This window comes from Tursiops truncatus, chromosome 6, assembly GCF_011762595.2.
Source record: "Tursiops truncatus isolate mTurTru1 chromosome 6, mTurTru1.mat.Y, whole genome shotgun sequence".
Classification (NCBI taxonomy): Eukaryota; Metazoa; Chordata; class Mammalia; order Artiodactyla; family Delphinidae; genus Tursiops; species Tursiops truncatus.
This window is the reverse complement of record NC_047039.1, coordinates 80,875,398-80,896,698: the sequence shown is the minus strand read 5'-3', so window position 1 is coordinate 80,896,698 and position 21,301 is coordinate 80,875,398. Positions and strand designations below refer to the sequence as shown.

General features: G+C 51.2%; 1 protein-coding gene across 3 annotated transcripts in view; it reads left to right on the top strand.

The window, feature by feature from the left end:
* The first annotated feature begins 636 nt into the window (after positions 1-636).
* Positions 637-21,301, top strand: part of SHB (SH2 domain containing adaptor protein B) — a 144,881-nt gene continuing 124,216 nt past the window's right edge. The window contains exon 1 of one of the 3 annotated variants that reach the window (XM_073806310.1): positions 637-1,973. In XM_073806310.1, the coding sequence (XP_073662411.1) occupies positions 1,263-1,973 (711 nt within the window). In that variant the 5' untranslated portion in view covers positions 637-1,262. The remainder of the gene's footprint in view (positions 1,974-21,301) is intronic. The other 2 variants (XM_073806311.1, XM_033858299.2) reach the window with 2 other exon arrangements.

Sequence of the window (21,301 nt, the reverse complement as noted above, 5' to 3'; positions counted from 1 at the left end):
CCCCTTAGCTTGGCTCTCCAACTGGTGGGGGGCCGGACCCCTGCCGCCTATCCTGGCCGCATCCGTCATCTGGATTGTTAAAACGCTCATTTGCATAAGGATTCCTCCGAAGGTCTGGCACAGTGGGCTGAACCGGAGTCTTCGTCCCTTTAAGTAGGGAATAGACACCCTGTCCCTAAGGGGTCTCGGCACCGCAATTCCTCCAAGCGGGTCACGCCGTAAACTAGAAAAGCCTCGTGTCCCCAACAGTGGGGATCCCTGGGTAGCACAGCGCGCGGGTCCCGGGGAAGGGTTTGGCCTCTGCGCGCTGCAGGCTTAGGCTGGCAACCTCTCGCCCTAGGAGGCGGCGGACTGCGAGCGAGACGGGGCCGGTTGCGCCGCGGGACCCCGGCGCCCTCAGGCGAGACCCAGGGCCTGGCGCCGAGGCGGCCACAGGAGGTGGCGCGTGCTGAAGAGGGGAGCTGCTTCTGCCCAGGACCCGGGCGCAAGAGGGGCGGAGCCAGGGCCGAGGTCTGGCAGCAGGACGCGTGGGGGTGGGCGGGGCGGGGTCTGCGGGGGCGGGATGGGGGCGGGGCGCGCGCGGGCCCAGGGAGGGCGGGGCCGCAGCGCGGGGCGGGCGCTGGCGGCCCGAGTGTCACACACGCGGCGGTTCGGGAGGCGGCGACAGCGGCAGCAGCAGGCGCCGCCGGGACGGGCACGGGCGCGCGGGCTCGGGCGGGCGCCGGCTGCCTCCTCCCTCCCTCGTCGCTTGCTCGCTCGCTCGCTCTCCGGCCCGCTTGCTAGCCGGCCGGGTGCCGAGCTCGCTACAGCGTTCTCGGGAAGGAAGAAGTGGGGGGCCGAGGACGCCGACAAGTTCCAGCAGTGCCGGGAATCCGGGCCAAGGCGGTGGCTGCGGTTCCGACGGGGCAGGAGCGCGCTCCGTGGCGGAGCGCACGGCCAGAGCGTCCGAGGAGGGGGGCGCCCGGGCCTTTAGTTATCTGTGGGGCCGCGGCCGGATCCCATGAGACGCGCCCGCGAAGGGCACGAGATCCGAAGCCTGGGAGGCGCGCGGAGGAGGCGGAGGGCGGTGCTGCAGCGGCCGGAGCCCGGGAGCGGCCGGCAGGAGGCGGAGGAGAGAACTTGAACTTGGCGTCGGGAGCGGGCGCCCCGGACGCCCCTCGCCGGGGCGGGGGCGCCGAGGGACCTGGGCGGCAGCACTGCCCCCCGAATGGCCGCGGCGGCGGACCCGGCTCCCGCGCCGCGGCCCTAGGCGGCCTCTCGCCATGGCCAAGTGGCTGAACAAGTACTTCAGCTTGGGCAACAGCAAGACTAAGAGCCCCCCGCAGCCGCCGCGGCCCGACTACCGCGAGCAGCGGCGCCGGGGCGAGCGGCCCTCGCAGACCCCCCAGGCCGTGCCGCAGGCCCCCTCGGCCACCTCGGCGTCCTGCGGTACGGCCGCCGCCTCCTGCTTCTCGGCCTCATCGGGATCGCTGCCCGACGACAGCGGCAGCACTAGCGACCTTATCCGCGCCTACCGCGCACAGAAGGAGCGCGACTTTGAGGACCCCTACAACGGGCCCGGCTCGTCTCTGCGCAAACTGCGCGCCATGTGCCGCCTGGACTACTGCGGCGGCGGGGAGCCAGGCGGGGGGCAGCGTGCCTTCTCGGCCTCGTCCGCGACGGGCGCCGCGGGCTGCTGCTGTGCCGCCTCTGGCGCGGGCGCCGCCGCGTCCTCGTCCTCGTCCTCGGGCTCCCCTCACCTCTACCGCAGCAGCAGCGAGCGGCGGCCCGCCACGCCAGCCGAGGTGCGCTACATCTCCCCCAAGCACCGCCTCATTAAGGTGGAGAGCGCCGCGGGCGGTGCCGCAGAACCCTCGGTGGGCTCCTGCTCAGGCGGTCGCACCTGGAGCCCGACGGCCTGCGGAGGCAAGAAACTGCTCAACAGGTGTGGCGCCTCGGCCGCGGAAGAGAGCGGTGCCGGCAAGAAGGACAAGGTAAGGCGCCCCTCGGCCTCACCCGAGGTTCCAGAGCCACCGTGCGCACGGGTAAACTGAGGCACCTCTCTAGTTTCGAGTTCCTACATCCACTCGGGCTAGGACCTTTGGGGTCAGGCCTCTCAACGGTGCTTCCCAGTTCTGCCTCTGCATGCGCTTTGCCCCCGATCGCCGGCCTCCTGACACAGCCTCTTTCACTGCTGCTGCCAAAACGTCCTCTCTCTGAGCCCACAGCCAGGTGCCCCTTTCGGAAGTAGCCTGACGAGAGCGCCCCGCCCAGCCTTGCCCAAGAAAGAGACACCTAACTAGCCCTTCAGACCCCCGAGGAGGAAAGTCAGAGAGGCGGAGCTGTCACGGACTTAAAAGCGTGTTTACTCTTGTCTACCTCCTCTTCCTCCTGCCCGATTCTATACATGGGAAACTGAGGTCCAGAGCTGGGAAGGGACTCGCCGGATATTACCCATTTCCGATGGCAGATACAGACGGGCTGTCTTTAAATGGATATATGTAAATCACTCTAAACGCCCTGCCCTGACCCACCCCCCTCGCGCCAGGTTTCGAAATGGGACGGCCTTTTGTACTGGAGCTGCACCGGGAACCCCCAAGCGTGCTCTTCCAGTTGCAGTGAGCTGGCCTACAAGAGCGCTCCACTTAGACCTGTCAGTTCCTCCAGCCGCGCATGGGAGGGGTCCGCCTACCCAGCCAGCTGGAAGGAGACCCACCCCTCCAAAACCTCACCTTCCTTCCTGACCTTACCCCCACCCCATACAGCCCCAGGGATGAGGGGGACGATTTTGTGCAACCCCCCCTCCCTAACAAATCAGACCATCTCGAGCCCCACCTTTGAAGCAGGTTAGTTAATTCCAGCCAGATGGGGCCCTCTCCTCCCCCTTCACACTCCTGTGACACCCTCCTTTCCCCCACGAAATAATACTTGTTCTGTCTACTTCTGGTGGAAGGCAGTGTTTTGATTACATCTGAGGCCCAGTGCCTTGCAATGGCTATCAGGCCGCTGTCCCTCTTGTTCTCCTCTGGCCCCCTACGTTCTCCCAAAGGTAAACTTTTGCCCAGGTGTGGGCTGGGGGAGACTGATAAGAGTCTGAGTTTCTTTTAGGACTGGATGTCCAGACAGGAGGGAGACAGGCTCCTACCTGCCAGCTGGTGCTTGGAAAGGGATCTTTTTTGTTTTCCAGGCAGGAGGAGTAAGGGGATGCCCCTCCTGATTTTTTTCTGCCTGACTTCCTCTCCCCCAAGGTCCTAGGTCCCCCGAGTACTCCCTCCTCCCCCCACTGGGTCTGCTGAAGGCATCGTGGGCAGTCGGTGGATTCCACCTCCCTCTGGGCCAGTTTTGGGGACACATCTTGGAAGCATGGACTCTGGGCTTCCTAAGCACCCAGGATGCCATACCTAAATGACGAAGAGCTGGAAGCCAGGTGGCCACCTAGGTGCTGCCTTGGGGACAGAGGAGGTTTCTCTGAGAGCCCCCAGGATTATGGGTTTGTGGTTGATCTATGAGGGAAACAGCAGAGAGGCTCCCTGCTGCCTTATGTGTGGCCCAGGCTTGGCTAGGTGCTGGCCTGGGAGAACCTGAAGTCCCTGGGGATGGAAGGACGGCCCACCCTAGCTCTCCAGAGAGATTGTGCCTTCCCCCATTACTCCATGACCACCTCCCAGGTAGGCAAATCTCCTTTCTCTACCACTGCTTGTCGTTCTGCTTGCTCACTGAAGTCTTTCTTTATGGTTTTCAAAACTCTAGTAAATGTTTTTTCTAATTATAATTAAGACTGTTTCAAATACTGAGGAATAATAAGTTTTATAGCTGGAGTGTCAAGTGTGTTGAAGACTTGGCTTGTTTGTATTTCTTACAGGTCTTCTCTGTGCTCTCCCTTGCTGGGTACTAGAGCAGGGTCTAGTGAATACTGTGGCCCAGGCCGCAGTGTGCATGATAAGTGCCGTGATGGGACGTGGTCAGGGAGGACCATTATTATGGTTGGCTGCAGAAGAGAGCCTGGTGCTGTAGGGGACTGCAGGTAAAGGCCCTGTGGCCAGAATTCAGAGGTTAGATTTGGGCAGGACCCCAGCGGGGCAGGAGGGCCCGGGTGAGGGAGGACCTTGAAAGCTAAGCACAGTGAGGGCCAGTGAGGGGGTTTAGCTGCTAAATGATGTGAGCAAATGTGGTTTTTAAAAAAGATCTCTCTGGGGACTTCTCTGGTGGCACAGTGGTTAAGAATCCACCTGCCAATGTAGGGGACATGGGTTTGAACCCTGGTCCAGGAAGATTTCCCCATGCCGAGGAGCAACTGAGCCTGTGCGCCACAACTAGTGAACCTGTGGTCTAGAGCCCATGAGCCACAACTACTGAGCCCACCTGCTGCAACTACTGAAGCCTGCGTGCCTGGAGCCTGTGCTCTGCTCACTGCAACTAGAGAAAGCCTGTGCGCAGCAACAAAGACCCAACACTGTCCAAAAAAAAAAAAAAGATCTCTCTGGGCTGTATTTTCACATACTAGGTTGTGACTTTGAGCCCTTTGGTCTTTTAAGAAGTTGTTGTGATCCTTGGAGTTGGAGGGATTGTGGCTACCAGATGTTCTTTCTAACGAGTAGGAGGGGAAGGAGCCCGCAAGGGTCATAGTATGCAGTGGTTCTCAAACTGGCACCCGGAGGACTGGTTAAAACACAGATTGTGGGACCCATCGCCTGAAGTGCCTGAGTCACCACACCTGGTGTGGGGCCTGAGAATGTGCATTTCTAACAAATTCTCCGGTGATCTTTTGCTGCTGATCCTGGGACCACACTTAGAGAACACTAATGAAACAGTGGCTTCTTAACCCTCCCTCTGGGTCTTCTGGTCAGAGCTGCTTTGGGATGCAGACTCTGGATGTCCTCATCTCTGCCCTCTTTGTGGGACTGCCTCCTAATCCGGGGCTAACACCCACCCCCAATTCCTGGCCAGGCAGCCAGGAGGCAGCCTGGTTTTCACATTATTTACAGCCAGATAGCTTTTGGAAGGTCAGGCATACTGCAGATCCAGCCCTGAACACCCCAGAGCCCGCCTTCTGCCCCTCACCCACAGATCCAGGAAAACCTACGCTAGCCCACTTAATCTCAGACCCAGCTTCCTTTTTTCTGTTGTTAGGAGTTAGGACAAGAGTCCCTAGGGCTGCTGAATGCCGCCTGCGTGCCAGGCCCTGTGTTTTTAACATCGGCCTGTGTTGAGGGTTGCTATGGCATGGGAGTAGGAGCTATTGGTCCATAGATCCTCCTTTGAGGGCCTCCATTGCCACCTCCCAACCAGCTTTATCTTTGGGGGGCCCTTCTCCTGCTTCCCTTAGTTACCTGTGCTTCCTTCTGACACATACGTGGGTGTCCTTCTATTCTCCCAGGTAAGTCCCGGGGCACACACACACCTGGTCACATATGCACCACTCAGCCAGCCTCCAGTTTGGGGCATTTTCCCTTTTAGAATCATCTGTAACAGACTGTGTTTTCAGTTTAACTAGCTTTTCCCTGCACTTACTTTTGTGCTCAGAGATCTCTTGGTACAAGGGCGAGCTAGGAGGAAGGGAATAAAGGCTGCAAAAGACTTGGCAGTAATCTTTGGCCTAAGCCTCCGGAGGATATCTACACACATTGTCTTTTCATCATTTGTTTCCCAGTGTTTTTGTCTTGGGGAATTTAGTGAGGTCTTCACCTAGGAGGCAGCTTTGAGCTGGGGAGAAGGCTGACTGAAGCCTGCGGGAGCACTTAGGTGCCTGTGCTGTGAGTGTACATGCATACGTGTGTCCATATATGTATGTGTGTGGGCGTATGTGTGTGCAAATATATGTATGAAACCTTAATGTGGAAGGTGTTCTTAGAAACTAGAGCTTTCTTGCAGTGGGCCTCACTTGGGGAATGAGAGGTGACAATGTGAGATACGTGGGGTCCTGAGTTTAGATCCCACAGGGGAATCCTTGAAGACTGTTGAGTCAGGAAAAGGATAGACTCAGAGCCATGGTTGAGGAGGATCCCAGGTTACACACAGCTGCCACAGTCTGGGGGAAATGGGTTTGGAGTTAGGAGGCAATTACAATACAGTCCGAGTGAGACACAGTGAGGGCCTGAACTCCTGGGAAGAGAAAAACGAAACTTTAGTAGGTGGAAATATTATTCCGTCTTTATAAAAAAATAATGATGACAAAAAGGCCAGTAACTTGGTAGGTCTCCTTTTGTGCAGCCGAACAGGGCTCATCCAGTTGTATTTTCTGCTGAAGTCTTGTTTCTTTTATCAAAATTAAGTAAATGTTTCCACTGCAACTGAGAAAGTCAAGATGCACCATGACATCAGTTCCCCAAGTTTTAAATACATGCTGATGTGTACCAACAATTTATATTTTGTCAGCATCCACAGAGTTGAGTTAAATAACATGTTTCCTAAGGAATAAATAATATCATGTTCAACTTTTTTTTTTTTTAAACACTCAGCAAACAGTTTCTGAGCAGCATGCTAAGCAGGGGGCAATTCAGAGAGAATAAGTGGTGGCCAGCTTTCCAAGAGGGAAGCTTTTCAGTTTGTAGTTGAACACGAGCTTTTCAAGATCTAGTCTGGGAGACAGAGACGGGTAATGAAGCAGTGTCGCAACATGTGGCATGCCAGAACAGAAGGGCTGGGAGGGCCTCAACTCTGTCTGTGAATTCAAGGAGGGCTTTTGGGGGTGGCAGCATTTGAGCTTCTCCATGCAGAGGCTTGTGCCAAGAGAATGGTTGGAGGCTCTGAAGGGTGGGTGTGGCAGGAGGTTGCAGACGGAGGTTAGCGCCACAACAGGAAGAGAGTGTCTCACTGTCTTTGTGGGGAGTTGTGACTTGTCTTTCAGTCCTTTTCACTTCAAATCATTGATGTATAGCTTGATTGAAGCCAGGGTCAAGCATGAGCTGTCAGTCATTTCTATTTGGTTAACAGCTACATTCTCCAGTTCTGAGAAAGTAATTGATTGGAAAGGTAAGAGCCAAGCTTGGTAGCTGTGGTTTGGCTTGGAACACTTTCTTCTTTGAAGTCCTGTCCCTTGAAAGTAGTGTGAGAAAAACGCTGCATATCAAACCCAGTTTTTCCCATTGATTCCCCGGAAGAGAAGTATGTTCTCCAGGCTTCAGGCTAACCGCTTAATTGGTCCTTGAATCCTCACAATCACCGAAGAAGGAGTTTATGTACTGTATCGGTTAGCTATTGCTGCGTAACAAATCACGCCAAACTCTGGTTTTAAACCAGAGGTTAGCAAAGTTTCTTAGAGCCAGTTAGTAAATAATTTAGCTTGCAGGCCAGACAGCCCCCATCACAACTATTCAACTGTTCTGCCATTGTAGCTTGAAAGCAGACTTAGACAATATATAAATTAAAAGGGTGTAGCTGTATCCAATCTTTATTTACAAAAACGGGAAGCTGGCCTGTGTTCTGTAGTTTCCAACCCCTGCTTTAAATGATAAGCCTTTATTATTGACCATGAACCCACACGTCAGCTGAGTAGTTTTTCTGGCCTCAGCTGGGCTCACTCAGGCATCTAAGGTCAGTGTGGAGTGTATGTGCTGCCCTGCCAGTCCTAGCCAGGCTCTCTTACATGTATGGGGATGCCTGGTTTAGGATGGCCTTGGCTATATCGAGTAAGCTCTGTTCCATGTGGTCTCTCATCTTCCAGCGAGTTAGCCTTGTTCATATGATGGTGGCAGTGTTCCAAGAAATTACAGAAGCCCATACAGTTTCTTGAGGTAAGAAACTGGCCTACTGTCCCTACTGTCCCTTCTGCTGCATTCTGTTGACCAAAGCAAGTCATAAGGCCAGCCGGGATTCGGGGAGAGAGGAGGAGCTGCAAAGTCCCATGGCAGAGGACAGGGATACAGACAGGCCATTAGTGCTATTGGGGCCTTTAGTGCTATTCCTCTACCATGGAAAGTATTGCCCCCATTTTACAGTTAAAGAAACTGAGTCTTAGAGGTAATAACTTGCCTAATGTAACACAGCTACCAAGTGATGGGGCCCAGTTTATACCTATTCAGTCTGAATTCAAAGCCTATATGCTTTTTATCAATTTGTTCCTCTCCTTTCAATGATTTAGATGGAGATAGTAAGACTCTGATTTTTTAATCTTTTTTTTTTTTTTTTTTTTTTTTGCGGTGCACGGGCCTCTCACTGTTGTGGCCTCTCCCGCTGTGGAGCGCAGGCTCAGCGGCCACGGCTCACGGGCCCAGCCGCTCCACGACACGTGGGATCCTCCCGGACCGGGGCACGAACCCGCATCCCCTGCAGCGGCAGGCGGACTCTCAACTACTGAGCCACCAGGGAAGCCCCTGATTTTTTATTTATTTATTTATTTGACTGCGTTGGGTCTTCATTGCTGCGCACCGGCTTTCTCTATTTGCAGCGAGCAGGGGCTACTCCTTGTTGCGGTGCGCGGGCTTTTCATTGTGGTGGCTTCTCTTGTTGCGGAGCATGGGCCCTAGGCGTGCGGGCTTCAGTAGTTGCAGCATGCAGACCCTAGAGCGCATGGGCTTCAGTAGTTTTGGCACGTGGGCTCAGTAGTTGTGGCTCGCAGGCTCTAGAGCGCAGGATCAGTAGTTGTGGTGCACGGTCTTAGTTGCTCTGCAGCATGTGGGATCTTCCCAGACCAGGGATCAAACCCGTGTCCCCTGAATTGGCAGGCGGATTCTCAACCACTGCGTCACCAGGGAAGTCCCAAGACTCTGATATTTACTGAAATGTGTGTTGTATGTCTCCTGCTCCCCTTCATTTAATGCTCCTCTTCTTGCACCCCCTCCCCCATCCCTTTCAGTCTGGGCTTTGGTGGTCCCCAAAGGCTCCCCAGAGCTGGCTTTTCTCTCTCCCTCCCTTATCTCCCTCTGAGTTCCATAAATGAGATGTTAATGTAGCACTTGAGTTATTTCATAGAAAAATTCTGCACACAGAGTTGCCACTTCCCAAGGGACAGCTGCACAAGATCACAAGATGTGTGTCTTGTAACTGTTATGTCTTCTCATTCAAGGACTGGCGAGGCTGTGTGTACTCTTTTAAGAAAAAAAAAAAACACTGATATCTTGGCCCTTGTCAACAAGGAACCTAAGTTTCCTTGAAGGAGATCTGATGACCGTCTTCTAATCTGACAACCTCAGAACATGACTGATTTCCCCAGACTGAACCCCCAAGACTTGACCTCGTCCTCTCCCCCAAAGCATTTCTGACCCATAAAATAGGTGTTAAAAGGCAAATCTGAGACAAGTGTGTTTTCCTTTGGCCATTTAAGCAAAGCTGAACCTGCCTGTGGTCGAGTGCTTCCCTGGGCAGTTTCACTTGGAGCTGACTTTCTCATCTTGTGCTGAGAGAGCCAAGTGGTAGTGGCCTGTGGCGAAGGGGTAGGTCAGGCTGGGCCCTAGAAAATAAATTGGGATTTGTGGCTTTGAAGCAGAGAGCTGGGTTGCTGGCTGGCTGATGGCAGCACCTCCGTCAGCTTTCTGAGGGAGGCTGTTCCTGCAGGATGGAGACAGGCTGCCGGTGGTGTCTGCCACACTGACTTGTAACTTGTTTGGCTTGTGTTGACTGAGAAATTGCCATATGCAGGCCACTGTCAGGAGCTGTGTGGATACAGGGATGAACTAGGAGTTGGGTAGTGCCTGCCTGTAAGGAGCTTATTTTCTGGTGAGGACACAGGAACCAAGGTTAGAACACAGCTCTGTATGGCAGAATTTGTCTATAAACAAAGTGGTGTGGGCAGAATTTGTCTATAAACAAAGTATTGTGGGTGAGCTGAGAGCCATCCTGGCACAGAAGCTGTTCTGGGCAGAGCCTTGATTCCGTGGAGCTGAAGGAGAAGCAGGGTCAGGAGGACGTTCATTTCAACTGAGGGAAGCAGGGAAGGTTTCTTGGAGGAGGAGGCGTTTGAATCAAGAAAGAGTAGTCACTTGAATTGAAGGAGCTTTCCACAATAGCAGTATTAGCCAGTACTTCCATTGCATATACTCTAAGGCAGACATTGTTCTTTGTGCTCTACATGCGCTAACTTACTGCTCACCAAAGTCCCTCGAGGTAGATGCTACTGTCATTCCCATTTTACATATGAGAGCACGAGGCAGAGAGGTTAAGTAACTTGTCTAAGGTCACCCTGCCAGTAAGTGGCAGAGATGAGATTTGAAGCTGGATTTAGGGTCTTTGTTTTGAATCACTGTGCCATATCACCTCAGGCTGCACAATCTCATACCTAAATTTTCTCTGCCTTATTTGTGGCTAGATTTAAACTCTTATAAAAATCCCCTCTGTTAGCATTGTAGGACCCACCCAAACTCCTACATTTGGGTGAGTATTCCACAGCTGAAGATACTTTCACACCCATAATTAATTTGACTCTAAGAGTCACTCAGTGAGGAAGGTGCTGTAACACCCATTTTACAGATGGAAAAACTGAGGGTCTAGGGAGGCATGGAGCTCACCCTGCCTCCCAGCAGGAACTGCAGTGGCCAGGCTGTTGACCTTGTGTTCTGAGCCCAGTGCCCTTTGTGCCGGGGTGGTGTGGAGGTGGTTTGGCCAAAGCTCCAGTCCACAGGAAGGGTGACAGCCTGATTGATTTCCAGTTCTTTCCGTGTTTTGATTCTGAAACGAGTTACTGAGATCATTAAGGAGCATCGACAGAGGACCTTGCTTCCACAATGGAATTTTCCTTCTCTTCCTGTTTGGTATTTTCCAGTAATATTTCTATTAATGTTTCACTTTCGGAGGCACTGGCTTCCTGAGAGTTTGCACTTTCTCAATTGATGAGCCAGGAAGAACTGAATTTTCCTCTTCTCCAAGGGGAGCTCTCTCTGGATTTCCCATTATGCTGTAGAGGAAGGATCTTGGAGGTGGGTCCAAGGGATGGAGAGAGAATTAGTCAGGGCCCTGGGGAATGACTCAGGCCCTGAGTTTTCCAAGCAGAACTTAAGAATAATGGTCAGAAAGGGGCTTCCCAAGGCCGGGGAGGGGAGAAATGACTTGATAGGTGGGTGGGCTGGGGCAGGGCTTGTCCACTGCTGGGCCTTCACTTACAGGCTGGACTCCGAGTCCTCAGCTGGGCCATGAGAGCCCATACCAAGTCCTTTCTCCTCATTCATTCATTAAACACACATTGTTGAGAATGGGCTACCTGCTGGGTATTGTTCTATTTAGATGCTGGGGATACAGCCGTGGACAAAACATAAAAATTCATGCTACCCTGAGTTTACCCTCTCGTGAGAGGATTCAAGCAAATAAAGTATGTTGGGTAGAGTGTAGAGAAAAATAAAGCTGGGGTGGGCCTCAGTTTGGGGTGGGGTGCTGTTTCAGATGGGTGCTCAGAGGGCTTTGCTGAAGGGTGTGATGGTGTGATTCACACGGCTGTCGGAGAGAAGTGCATTCCAGGCAGAGGGAACAGTCAGGGCAAAAGTCCAAGGCAGGAGCATGCCTGGCTGCTTCAGGGAGATTGGCATGACTGAGTGGAGCAGGTGGAGAGGAAGTGGGGAGACGAGTTCTGAGAGGTGGGACAGGGAGGCTGAGTGTTTCGGGCCTCTCTCGCTTTATCTCTGGGTGAGATGGGAAGTCAGTGGAGGTTCTGAGCAGAGGAATGTCGTCATCTGGCTTTTGGGTTTTGAAAGGATCACTCTGGCTGCCTACTGGAGAATAGACTGGAGGGGACCAGCCAGGAGACCAGCTGGGAGGACCTTCAGCCACAGGAACTGGGGTGCTAGCGGTAGGTGATGAGAGGAGACCAGATTCAGGACATGCCCTGAAGGTAGAGCTGCAGGATTTCCTGCCAGGTGAAATGTGAGATGTGAGGGGTGAGGAGAGTCACAGATGACTCCAGGTTTTAGCTTGAGCAGCCGGGAGGGTAAATTGTCATTAGCTGAGATGGGAGGACCCTGGAAGCGCAGTCACAGTCCAGCCAGTGGAGTTGATCCAGCAACTGATTCTGGGACTTAAGAGCCAAACACGCTCTGAGAACCCAGAGAAGGCATGGGTGGCCTCTGTCTGGGGCTGGGGGAAACCACCAGGAAGAGGAAGTCATCTGGGAGGTGGGTCCAGAGGAAGGTGCACATGGGGCATCCCAGACAGAAGGGGTCCTGTCGACAGTGACTGAGATTGGAAAGGGACCCCTGCTGGGCGCAAGCAGGTGTGGCCAGAGCCTGGGGATTGACTAGTGTAACTGCACGTGATAGAGGAAAGAGGCAGGGAGCTGGATGTGAAGGGCCACCTGCCACTGGTCGAAAATTGCCCCCATTCTCCAAATTGGGAGGCCACCTGCTGTGTTGTGTGCCTCAGCTGGGCACCAGAGCAGGGTGAAGAGGAGGCTGGAACCTGCCTGTTTTGCTAAGCAGAGCATTTCCTTACGGAGCGCTTGTGATTGTTGCCAATGTTCTTTCTCATCTGGGGCTCACCAGTAGGTGGGCTACGAGGAGGAGGCAAACAGAAGGAGGAAGAAAGGAACTTTCCTGGTTTCTACAGGCCACGGCTAAACTCTAAAAATGAAAATGACCAGAAAATTCTTCACAGTGAAGCTTCACTGTTTTGTGGGGCGTGCACTCCCAGAAAGCCAGACAGCCTCGTAATCCTCCCGGTGCATTCCAAAGCCGTGCATGTGATTTGGGGCCCGCGTGGCATTCGCGGAATGACTCAGCCCCTACCTGCTCTCCCATGTGGGGCAGATGCGAGTTGGCCGTGTTCTAAGGCCGTTCCTCAGAACAGCAAGCTTGGATTTTTTGATATATTTCAATGTTGATCTCTGTGTTAACTTTTCTCTTCCCCCTTCAACAAAACTAAGACAGGTTTGGTATAGAAAATGCTGGTAAGCAAAACTAAAATAGAAACCAACTTTAATTCTACAATTCAGAGAAACCGCCATTAACATTTCACTGTTTTTCCATCTAGCCTTTTTTTCAGTGCATATATATGTGTGTGTGTCTGTGTATATATATATTTCCCTTCACAAAAATTAATATTGTGTGTATCTATTTGTGTTCTTTTTGCTTAAAGACATGGAAAGATGTCTACATTGTCTTAAACATTCAACAACAGTAATTTAATGTCTGTATAGTATTGTTTGTTTATTTAAGCTCTCCCAGTTTTCACTAATTTAACAGTGCTATAGTGAACATCTTTGTAACTTAATTCTTTGCATAAATAAGTCTGTGATTATTTATCTGGGATTGATTCCCAGAGGAGAATTGTTGGGTAGGAAGATAAAAATTTTGATACATTCTTTCAAATACTAGAAAGACCTTACAAGTTTTCACCTGCTTTACTCTAATGCAATTTAGTTTAATTTGCAGTTTCTTAGGTTACTGGTGCATATGTTTGTTGACTGCTTGTGTCTCTTTTCCGAAATTGTGTACTTCTACCTGTCCATCCTTCCTGCCATAGGGTTTATCTTTTTATTGATTCGTAAGAGCTCTTTGTGGATTAAGGATGGCAGCCCCTCGCCTGCCGTTTGGGTTGCAGGGTATTTTTTTTTTACAAGTTTGTAATTTGCCTTTCGGCTCTGTATCTGGTGGTTGCTTTTGTTGTTTACACTGAATGGTTTTCTGTTGCTGAATCAGTCGATGTTTCTCATGATTTTTGAGTGTGCTGCTTAGAAAAGTTTTCTGTACTCCAATGTATTTTCTTCTAATACTTTGATGGTTTCTTTCTTTCTTTGGCTGCGTCAGGTCTTAGTTGTGGCACATGGGATCGTTCGTTGCAGCACGCAGGCTTTTTTGTTGCACTGCGTGGGTTTCTCTAGTTGCAGCGTGTGGCTTAGTTGCCCTGTGTCCTGTGGGATCTTAGTTTCCCGACCAGGGATCGAACCCGCGTCCCCTGCATTGGAAGGCAAATTCTTAACCACTGGATCACCAGGGAAGTCCCTCTTTCTTTTTTAACGTTGACATTTTAATCTGGAGTTTGATTTCAGGGTATGAGGTAGGGTTTTAATGTTATTTTTCCGAATGACCAGTCTGTGTCTGGACATCCTCTCCTTGCTTGCTCTGTGAGCTGTCTGTATTTCTTCAGGTGCCTTTTTAGACTTCAATATTTTGACTCCATCTTGCCCTCACTGTGTTAAATTCTCATTAGCTATTATGATAATGATGATTTCACCTTGTCTTTATAAAATGACACCTTCCGTCTGCAGATACCCATGCACTTATTATACATTCAACTCCTGACACCTGAGGGAAGTAACTGGGTATTAGTACTTCATCTTTGGATGCCATACCTGACGCGGTGGGTGGGATGAGGCCAGGAAAGCTTCGCCTCTCCTCTACTGGAGTCAGCTTCCTCCTCCAGGACCAGGGGGCCGGCTGTCTAGGTATATCCAGTGCAACCACTTACTGTTCGCCCTGCCTATGTAGCCTCATCTGGGTGGGTCCATTTCAGCTTTCGCATGGTGACTTTTGTGGAGAGAGGGGTGCAGCATTCAGTCATCCATGCAGCAAACATTTTTTAGATACCCACCATGTTCCAGCACTGGGCTGAGCCGTGCAGACCATCAGCGATGAGTAAGCCCCGGCACTCTAACTCAAAGCCCAGGAGGGGATATTGGAAAGGCCCAGGAATATCTCTGCTGCAAGGCAGCAAGTGTTCAGTGCCAGGATACAGAGGCAGGTAATGACTCTGAGTAACAAGAAGCATTGGAACCTGAGGTGGGCATGGGCAGCACTGTAGTAGAATTTGGGTAGCAGAGCTCAGAGAGGACTTGAAGGTGTGGTATGTGGGGACTATATTATTTTGGATATTTAAATTTTTTTCACACCCACCAAAGTCCAGTGCAAGTGACATGAATTCACAGAGTTCTTTCCCCACCCACCGACCTCTTCTGGCCCCTCAACCCAGGTGTCCTATGTCTTCAGTTAGTGAGAGACCCTTTCCGAGGCTCTGTTGCATGTTCTTCTTTTCCTGGCTCAGGCCAGCGTCGGGATAATCCATCCTGCAGTGTCTGCTGTGGGGTTTGTGACATTAATGAATTGGTGTTGATGGAACAGATTAAGACCAGGAGTGTTCACAGTGAATAAGTCAAGGAAAAAAAGATGCAGAATTTTCTGCATGAACACGGATGAACATTTTTATGGGTCTAAGAGGCTGAGGGTGTCTGCCTAATTCACTATGCTGTGTGTCACAGCATGTCAACGAACCCTACCTAGACCAGCCCTGGCAGCACAAATCACCAGGAGAGCATTTTTCAAAATTTTTAGTTGCCTGGGCTCCACCTCACACTAATCACACCATGGTTTCTGGGGACAGAGCCTGAGTATCGGTACTTTTGGAAGGTCCCCATGTGATTCTGATATGCAGCCAATGCTGAAAGTTGCTGTCCTGGAACTTGGTTTGGGGTTCCAGGGGAGCCTAGGGATCATCCATCCAACCCTCCTGCATCCGTGCCTGAAAACTTCCAGTGAAGGGGGGATTTGTCACATGAGCACACACTCGTTTGCACAGCTGAGCTTTCAAGTTTTTTCTGCTGTTCCCTCCAACTTAGTACAGGTTTGTTGAGTACCTGGTGTTTATGGGAGCTCTGCTGGCTGACCTCATTCTCTCTGTGGATTCTGTTACTGTTTTAGTTGGACTCTGAGGTCAAGCAGAACCAGTCTAACCTTACTTCTTCCACATGACGACCCTCAGATGTGTGATCGTATCTTCAAAGGCAGAGGGAAGCTGCAGGCTGTAACATTTCCCCATAGAGCCGGATTCCCAGCCAGGACACCAACTGCTAAGGGCAAGTACCCTTCAGCATCACAAGCGTGGAGGGCATTGATGGACCCCCAGTCCAGGAGCTTCCCGGGCAGGAAGTGGCAGGCTGGAGCGGGTTCTGCGTTGGGGGGGCTGAGGTTGACCCTGAGGAGTTAATCCTTGTGAAGCGTGACCAGATGGGGAGCAGAGCATTGTTGGATTCGATTCCCAGGTGGATTTTGGGGGTCTCAGGGCAGAGAGAGCAGGAGAGCAGCAGTCAGGAGTAGATTCCGGGGGAGCGGGTGGGATCTTGCCATCAGGACCTCAGCGCTGAGCAGGTAACAAGCAGAGCAGAAGCTGCCCGGCTGAGAGCGGCGTGGTGTCAGGAGCCAGGTATTCTCGGGCCAGGTGTTTGCCCTTTGTGGGGGTAGCCGGTGACGCTACACACCACAGGTGCCCAGAGCTGTTGATCCAAACACGGCAGGACCCTAGGGGTGTCCACTGTGGTGATGTGAAATGAGCACTAGTTTTGGGGTCAGAAGTCTGGGCTCAAATCCTGGACCTGGTGCTCAGAAGCTTAGTAATTTGGGGTTAGCTTCTCCGGGCCTGCAATGCTCATCTGTCCTAACATGGGCATAATAATAATAGAGAGTGTCTCCTGACCCCTCACTCTGTGCGTCGTGCCTGTGGGACACTTTCTGTGTGTGATCCTCACGGCCAGTCTTTGAGGTGGTCCTGTTAGAATCCCCTTTTTACAGATGATGAAACACTCTGGAGATGGGGTTCAGGGGCAGTACCTAGGGTCTTTGTGAGGATTTAATAAAATTATTTGTTTAAATGGCTAAGCACGATGCGTGGCATGTAGGAAGAGCTTTATGAATTCTTTTGGCCACAGTCTGTCCTGGGCCTCAACCCAGCCTCGAACTCTGGGCTTCTTATAGCCACAGTCAAGCCAGTGGGACTTCCCTTTCTGGCCGGGTGAGGTTGTCCTCAAAAATTATCCCTGTCCTTATATTGACAGTCAGTTTGTGGTTGACCTATGATTCTCTGCAGTGGGAGAATAGAAGTAAAAACTCTACCTGGATCACCACTCTGTTCCGAGTGCTTTATGAATGTTAACTCACTGAACCTCATGACACCCTAGGATGTAAGTTCTATTGAGTCCTATTTTACAGATGGAGAAACTAGGGCAAACATGTATGGTTTTGTTTTTTTTTTTTAAGTACTTTGTCAATAGGTGACACAGCTAGTAATGGGCAGAGCTGCAGGTGGGGGTGTGAAGCCCAGGAAGTTAGTTTGGCTTCTGTCTGCCCTTAACCTCTATGCTACTCAGCTATAGGGAACAGTGACAGAGGTCAGTTCTGTATCATCTGGTTGTTCCAAAACCATGAGGCCAGAGCCATTTAAAAACCATAGCTTTCTACTGTTAATAAAGCATCTGGTTTGAGCCAGGCACTCTCCATATGTCTTCTCAAGATAATGCTGCCAAAGTAGCATCAGGAAGGCTTCATGGAGGAGGTGGCACGGGAGCTGGGCCTTCATGGGTACAGAGGATTTGGATATTTAGAGATTTGTGGATGTTAGGAGGACATCCTGGGAGGGGCGTTGCGAGTGGTCCGAAGTGACTGAAGGAGAGGCTGTGAGAAGACAAAAGAGAAAATATACAAGAGTGAGAGATAAGGCCAGGTGACAGAAGGCCCAAAGGGACAGGCCACAGAGTTTGGTCTGTCCTCTGGTAATGAAAGGTGGTGGAGCACAGGAGTGACAGGGTCAGATCTGGGCTTTAGAAAAAAACCTGTCTCCCTCTTAAGAGGATGGGTTAGAGAGGGTTGGGGGAGGGAGGCCTAAGCTGAGCCTGGGGGTGGGGAGCCCCGTTGGGAGGACACCAAATGCTTTATGCAGACTGGCCTGACCCCAGTCTGCATTCTTTCTTTCTTTATTTTTTAAAATATTTATTTATTTATTTATTTGGCTGCATTGGGTCTTAGTTGCGGCACGTGTGGGATCTTCATTGTGGCACGCAGGATCTTTCGCTGCAGTGCGGGCTCTTCGTTGCGGCGTGCAGGCTTCTCAAGTTGTGGCGCACGGGCTCCAGAGTGCGTGGGCTCTGTAGTTGCGGCACGCGGGCTTAGTTGCTCTGCGGCATGTGGGATCTTAGTTCCTTGACCAGGGATCGAACCCGCATCCCCTGCATTGGAAGGCAGATTCTTTAACCACTGGACCACCAGGGAAGTCCCCCCCCCGCCCCCCGCCCATACTGTGACTGACCTTTCAGGCAGCTCTCAGATGACATTGGGCAATGGAGGGAAATCGACCGAGTACCTGTCTAGGGGATAGATTCTCTGGATCACTCTCATCAGTAGTTGAGATATGCCTTCTGTGTAGTTTGTAAGTTACCCAGTCCAGGAGAGCTTTTGTCCACATTCTGTCAGAGTCAGACGGATGGTGCACCAGGGGTCCCGGGGCCTGGGTCAGACATAGTGTTACGTCTCCACCTATGGTCTTTCTGGAAAGTTGGGTGGGAGGAGGCCTTGTATGAACCAAGCAGCACCTCAGCTGCTTGCTTCTGTAGAAATACAGAGCAGGAAAGGGCAGAGCCACTGAACAGCTAGCTCTTCTATGAGGGAAGTTGTGTGGGGTGAAGGAGGTGGGAGAGCATGCACTGTTTGTTCTGGGGGGCCACAGAGCTAGTCACCTGACCTTGAGACTGAGGTCCAGCTCTCCCATCTGTTGACAGCACCTCGGGGAGTTGGAGGCAGCCCAGGATGTCCGGGCAAACGATAGCAGGTCGAAGGAGCCACAGTAAAGCTGCTGCTGGAGGCTCTAGAAGAAGGGAATGCAAAAGGGAGAAGGGAGCGCTGGGGTTCTGGCTGCCACTAGGATGCTGACCTTCAGAGGACATCCTCCACCGGAGGAGCTCTGAGAAGCAGGAAGTGCTCAGGAGGCTTTGGGTCCCCAGGGGGGAAGAAACATTAGCCTTGATGAAGATGTTTGCTGGGCTCAGTTGAAGGGTCCCCTGAGGATCCCTGTCCATTCCTCTCTCATTCATGGCTGAATCAGAGGTCCCTCTGGCCAGCAGAGCACGCTTCCCAATTCCTGAAGAGACGCTTTGTAAATAAAGATCTAGGAATAATGTGCCATCAGGCCAGCTCATGGGGCTCTTGCCACATGCTTGGGGCACACGCCTGGGGAATTCAGCTGTCATTCAGCTCCTCCTTGCTGGGCTTCTGCAAGGCCTGGGATCCATCTGAAGGCCATCTGTGGCGTGACTGTGAAGTGACAAGATGGTGGGAATTGGTGTCATCACTTCCGAGTCACCCACAGGACAGCTGAGAACATTGTCAAGGCCTGGATCACACACGCAGGCCTTGGGCCTGATGTTCTCAAAGTGCAGACGCCCAAACCAGGCGTGCGTCTGGGGCCTTGCCTTCCTTCTCTTGTCCCGCCCCACCCTGATTTTTGTGTGCACCCTTGATTCTGGTTCTTTATCACCCTCAGACTAGAGCAGAAGTGGGCCTGGTTTTGAAAAAGCTGAGGAACTTTTCTCCATCCAGGCAAACCCTTTGTGTTGAGGTGTCCTTAAACTTATTAGACATGAAGCCTCCAGAGGAAGCAGAAATTGCTTCTGACGGCTCACAGAGATCCCTGAATGAAGAGTTTGAAAGTAAGAAATCAGTGGATGAGGGTGCGGGCACATTTTTTGGGGGGGGGTACTATTTAATTCCTCTCCTAAATTAGAAATGCCTTTCTTTATACCTGTCAAATCCTTTGGGGAATGGTTATTCCAGAAAATTTCATAACTTCTTTGCTTTTGATGGTTTCTTCTGGTTTTACCTATTTCTCTACAACCCAGCAAGTACTTTGGAACATTGGATTCCTTCAAGTTCAGAGGCTATAGTTCTGTCTGTGCTCAAATATTTCTTACTCTGCAAGTAAATTTCAGTTGTACACCTTCATTCAGTCAGAGGGTCATTTTAACTGGGACATTGCTGATAGGTGGGAAGGAAACTTTAAATTTATAAAGGGTACTGAAACAAAACAAGAAGTTCATGCCGTCTTGTGTTCCCCAGACTTTTCTTTAAAAAATTCGGAAAGGGAAATCAGGGCCTCCCTTGTAGGAAGAAGGAAGGCTTCCTTAGAAGATCTGGATTTTTGAATTTCAAAGGCTTGTTTGAATGTGAAATCTAAGGTCATCCTGTATTCACAGTCTAAAAATCAGAAAGAAGTGAGTTAGATTGTCATTATTAAGTTTATCCCTGCAGCCACTAGGGGCATGACATTTTCTATTCCTTAGTTCTTTAGTAGTAAAAGAGAATCTTACCCATTGCTGAATAAAAGACCACTTGAGCCCTGTTGCTGAAGAACCGTGGCATGTTTCCCTGCATTGGTCTGTAGTTGGATGGTCAAGACTGACAAACATTGACAGGTGGACCCAGAATCACAGGATGTGTCTCAGGGATTTGTAGCAAGCTGTGTGTGTTTTAGATCATCGTGCACTCGATTTTAAAACACTCCGGAATGCCCGCTCCGACGCTGGCCTAGGGATCTGAGAGCAGCAGTGTGGAGCAGCACTGACTGACTGTTCAGGCTTAGTCTGGGTTCAAGTTGAGGGTCTATGACCTTGGGTAAGTCACTTGACCTTCCTGAGCCTATTTTCCCATCTTTAAATGAGGGTGTTCATCCCTATCATGAGGTCAGCCAATAAGGCCACTGTAAAAGGACCTTATAAATCAAGGTTGCCTTAAAAATGTTGTAGACTTGGTTCCAGGTCAGAAAGAATAACGGGAGACTGAGGGAACAACACAGAGAAGCTGAAAAGTTGCTACTCTCTGGCCCAGTGGTTCCCCTGTTAGGAGTTTATCCTAAGGAGAGAGTGAAGAGAGTCACAATGATTTAGCTACCAGTATCCTACAGCATTTGGAAAAAAAAAAAAAAAGGAAATTACTTAAATATCCAGCTGTGGGAAATGGTTCATGTATATGGTGGAAAGGAATGCGGCCACCCAGAGCTGGGTTGAGTAACTCAACTGCAGAAGAGTCAAGAGGGGAAAGGCTCACCACAGAAGACTTTAAAAGTAGGGTATAAGAACCCGAATAGTTGTAGTCTCCCCCTACCCCATTCCCACCTACACAGGTAGAAAAAGGGCCAGAAGTAAATAGACCCAAATGTGGATAGCGGTTGTCACTGCAAGGTGGATATTTTTCACTTTTTAAAAGCAAACACTATTTAATCACAAAGGAACATTTTTTCCAAGTAAATTAATGACATGGCAAGGGCAAGGGGAATGGGAAGGTGAGCCAGTGTAGGCTCTCTGCCTCCCAGCCAGGCTCTGCCCAGCCTTGTGAATGAGCAGTTGAACTTCAAAGCCAGGGCAGAGAGAGCGTCTCATTGTGTTGGAATGTGGGCGATGAGGCTCACAGGAAGTGATGACAAGCCCTTTGTTATATAAGCTCACCAAGCTGGCTCGGCGGTGCCAGTGGTGGCCCTTGGTGCCCGATCAGGACATCATCTGTCTGTGTCTGTGGTCACAGCCCTCTTATCGGAACTGTGCAGCCAGGCACCGGAAGATACAATGCACACCCTCTCTTCCTTTACTCCCACTGGCACATTGGGCTATTGCATACAGGGAGAGAGGCCAGCGTGAAGGAACTTACTGGCATTA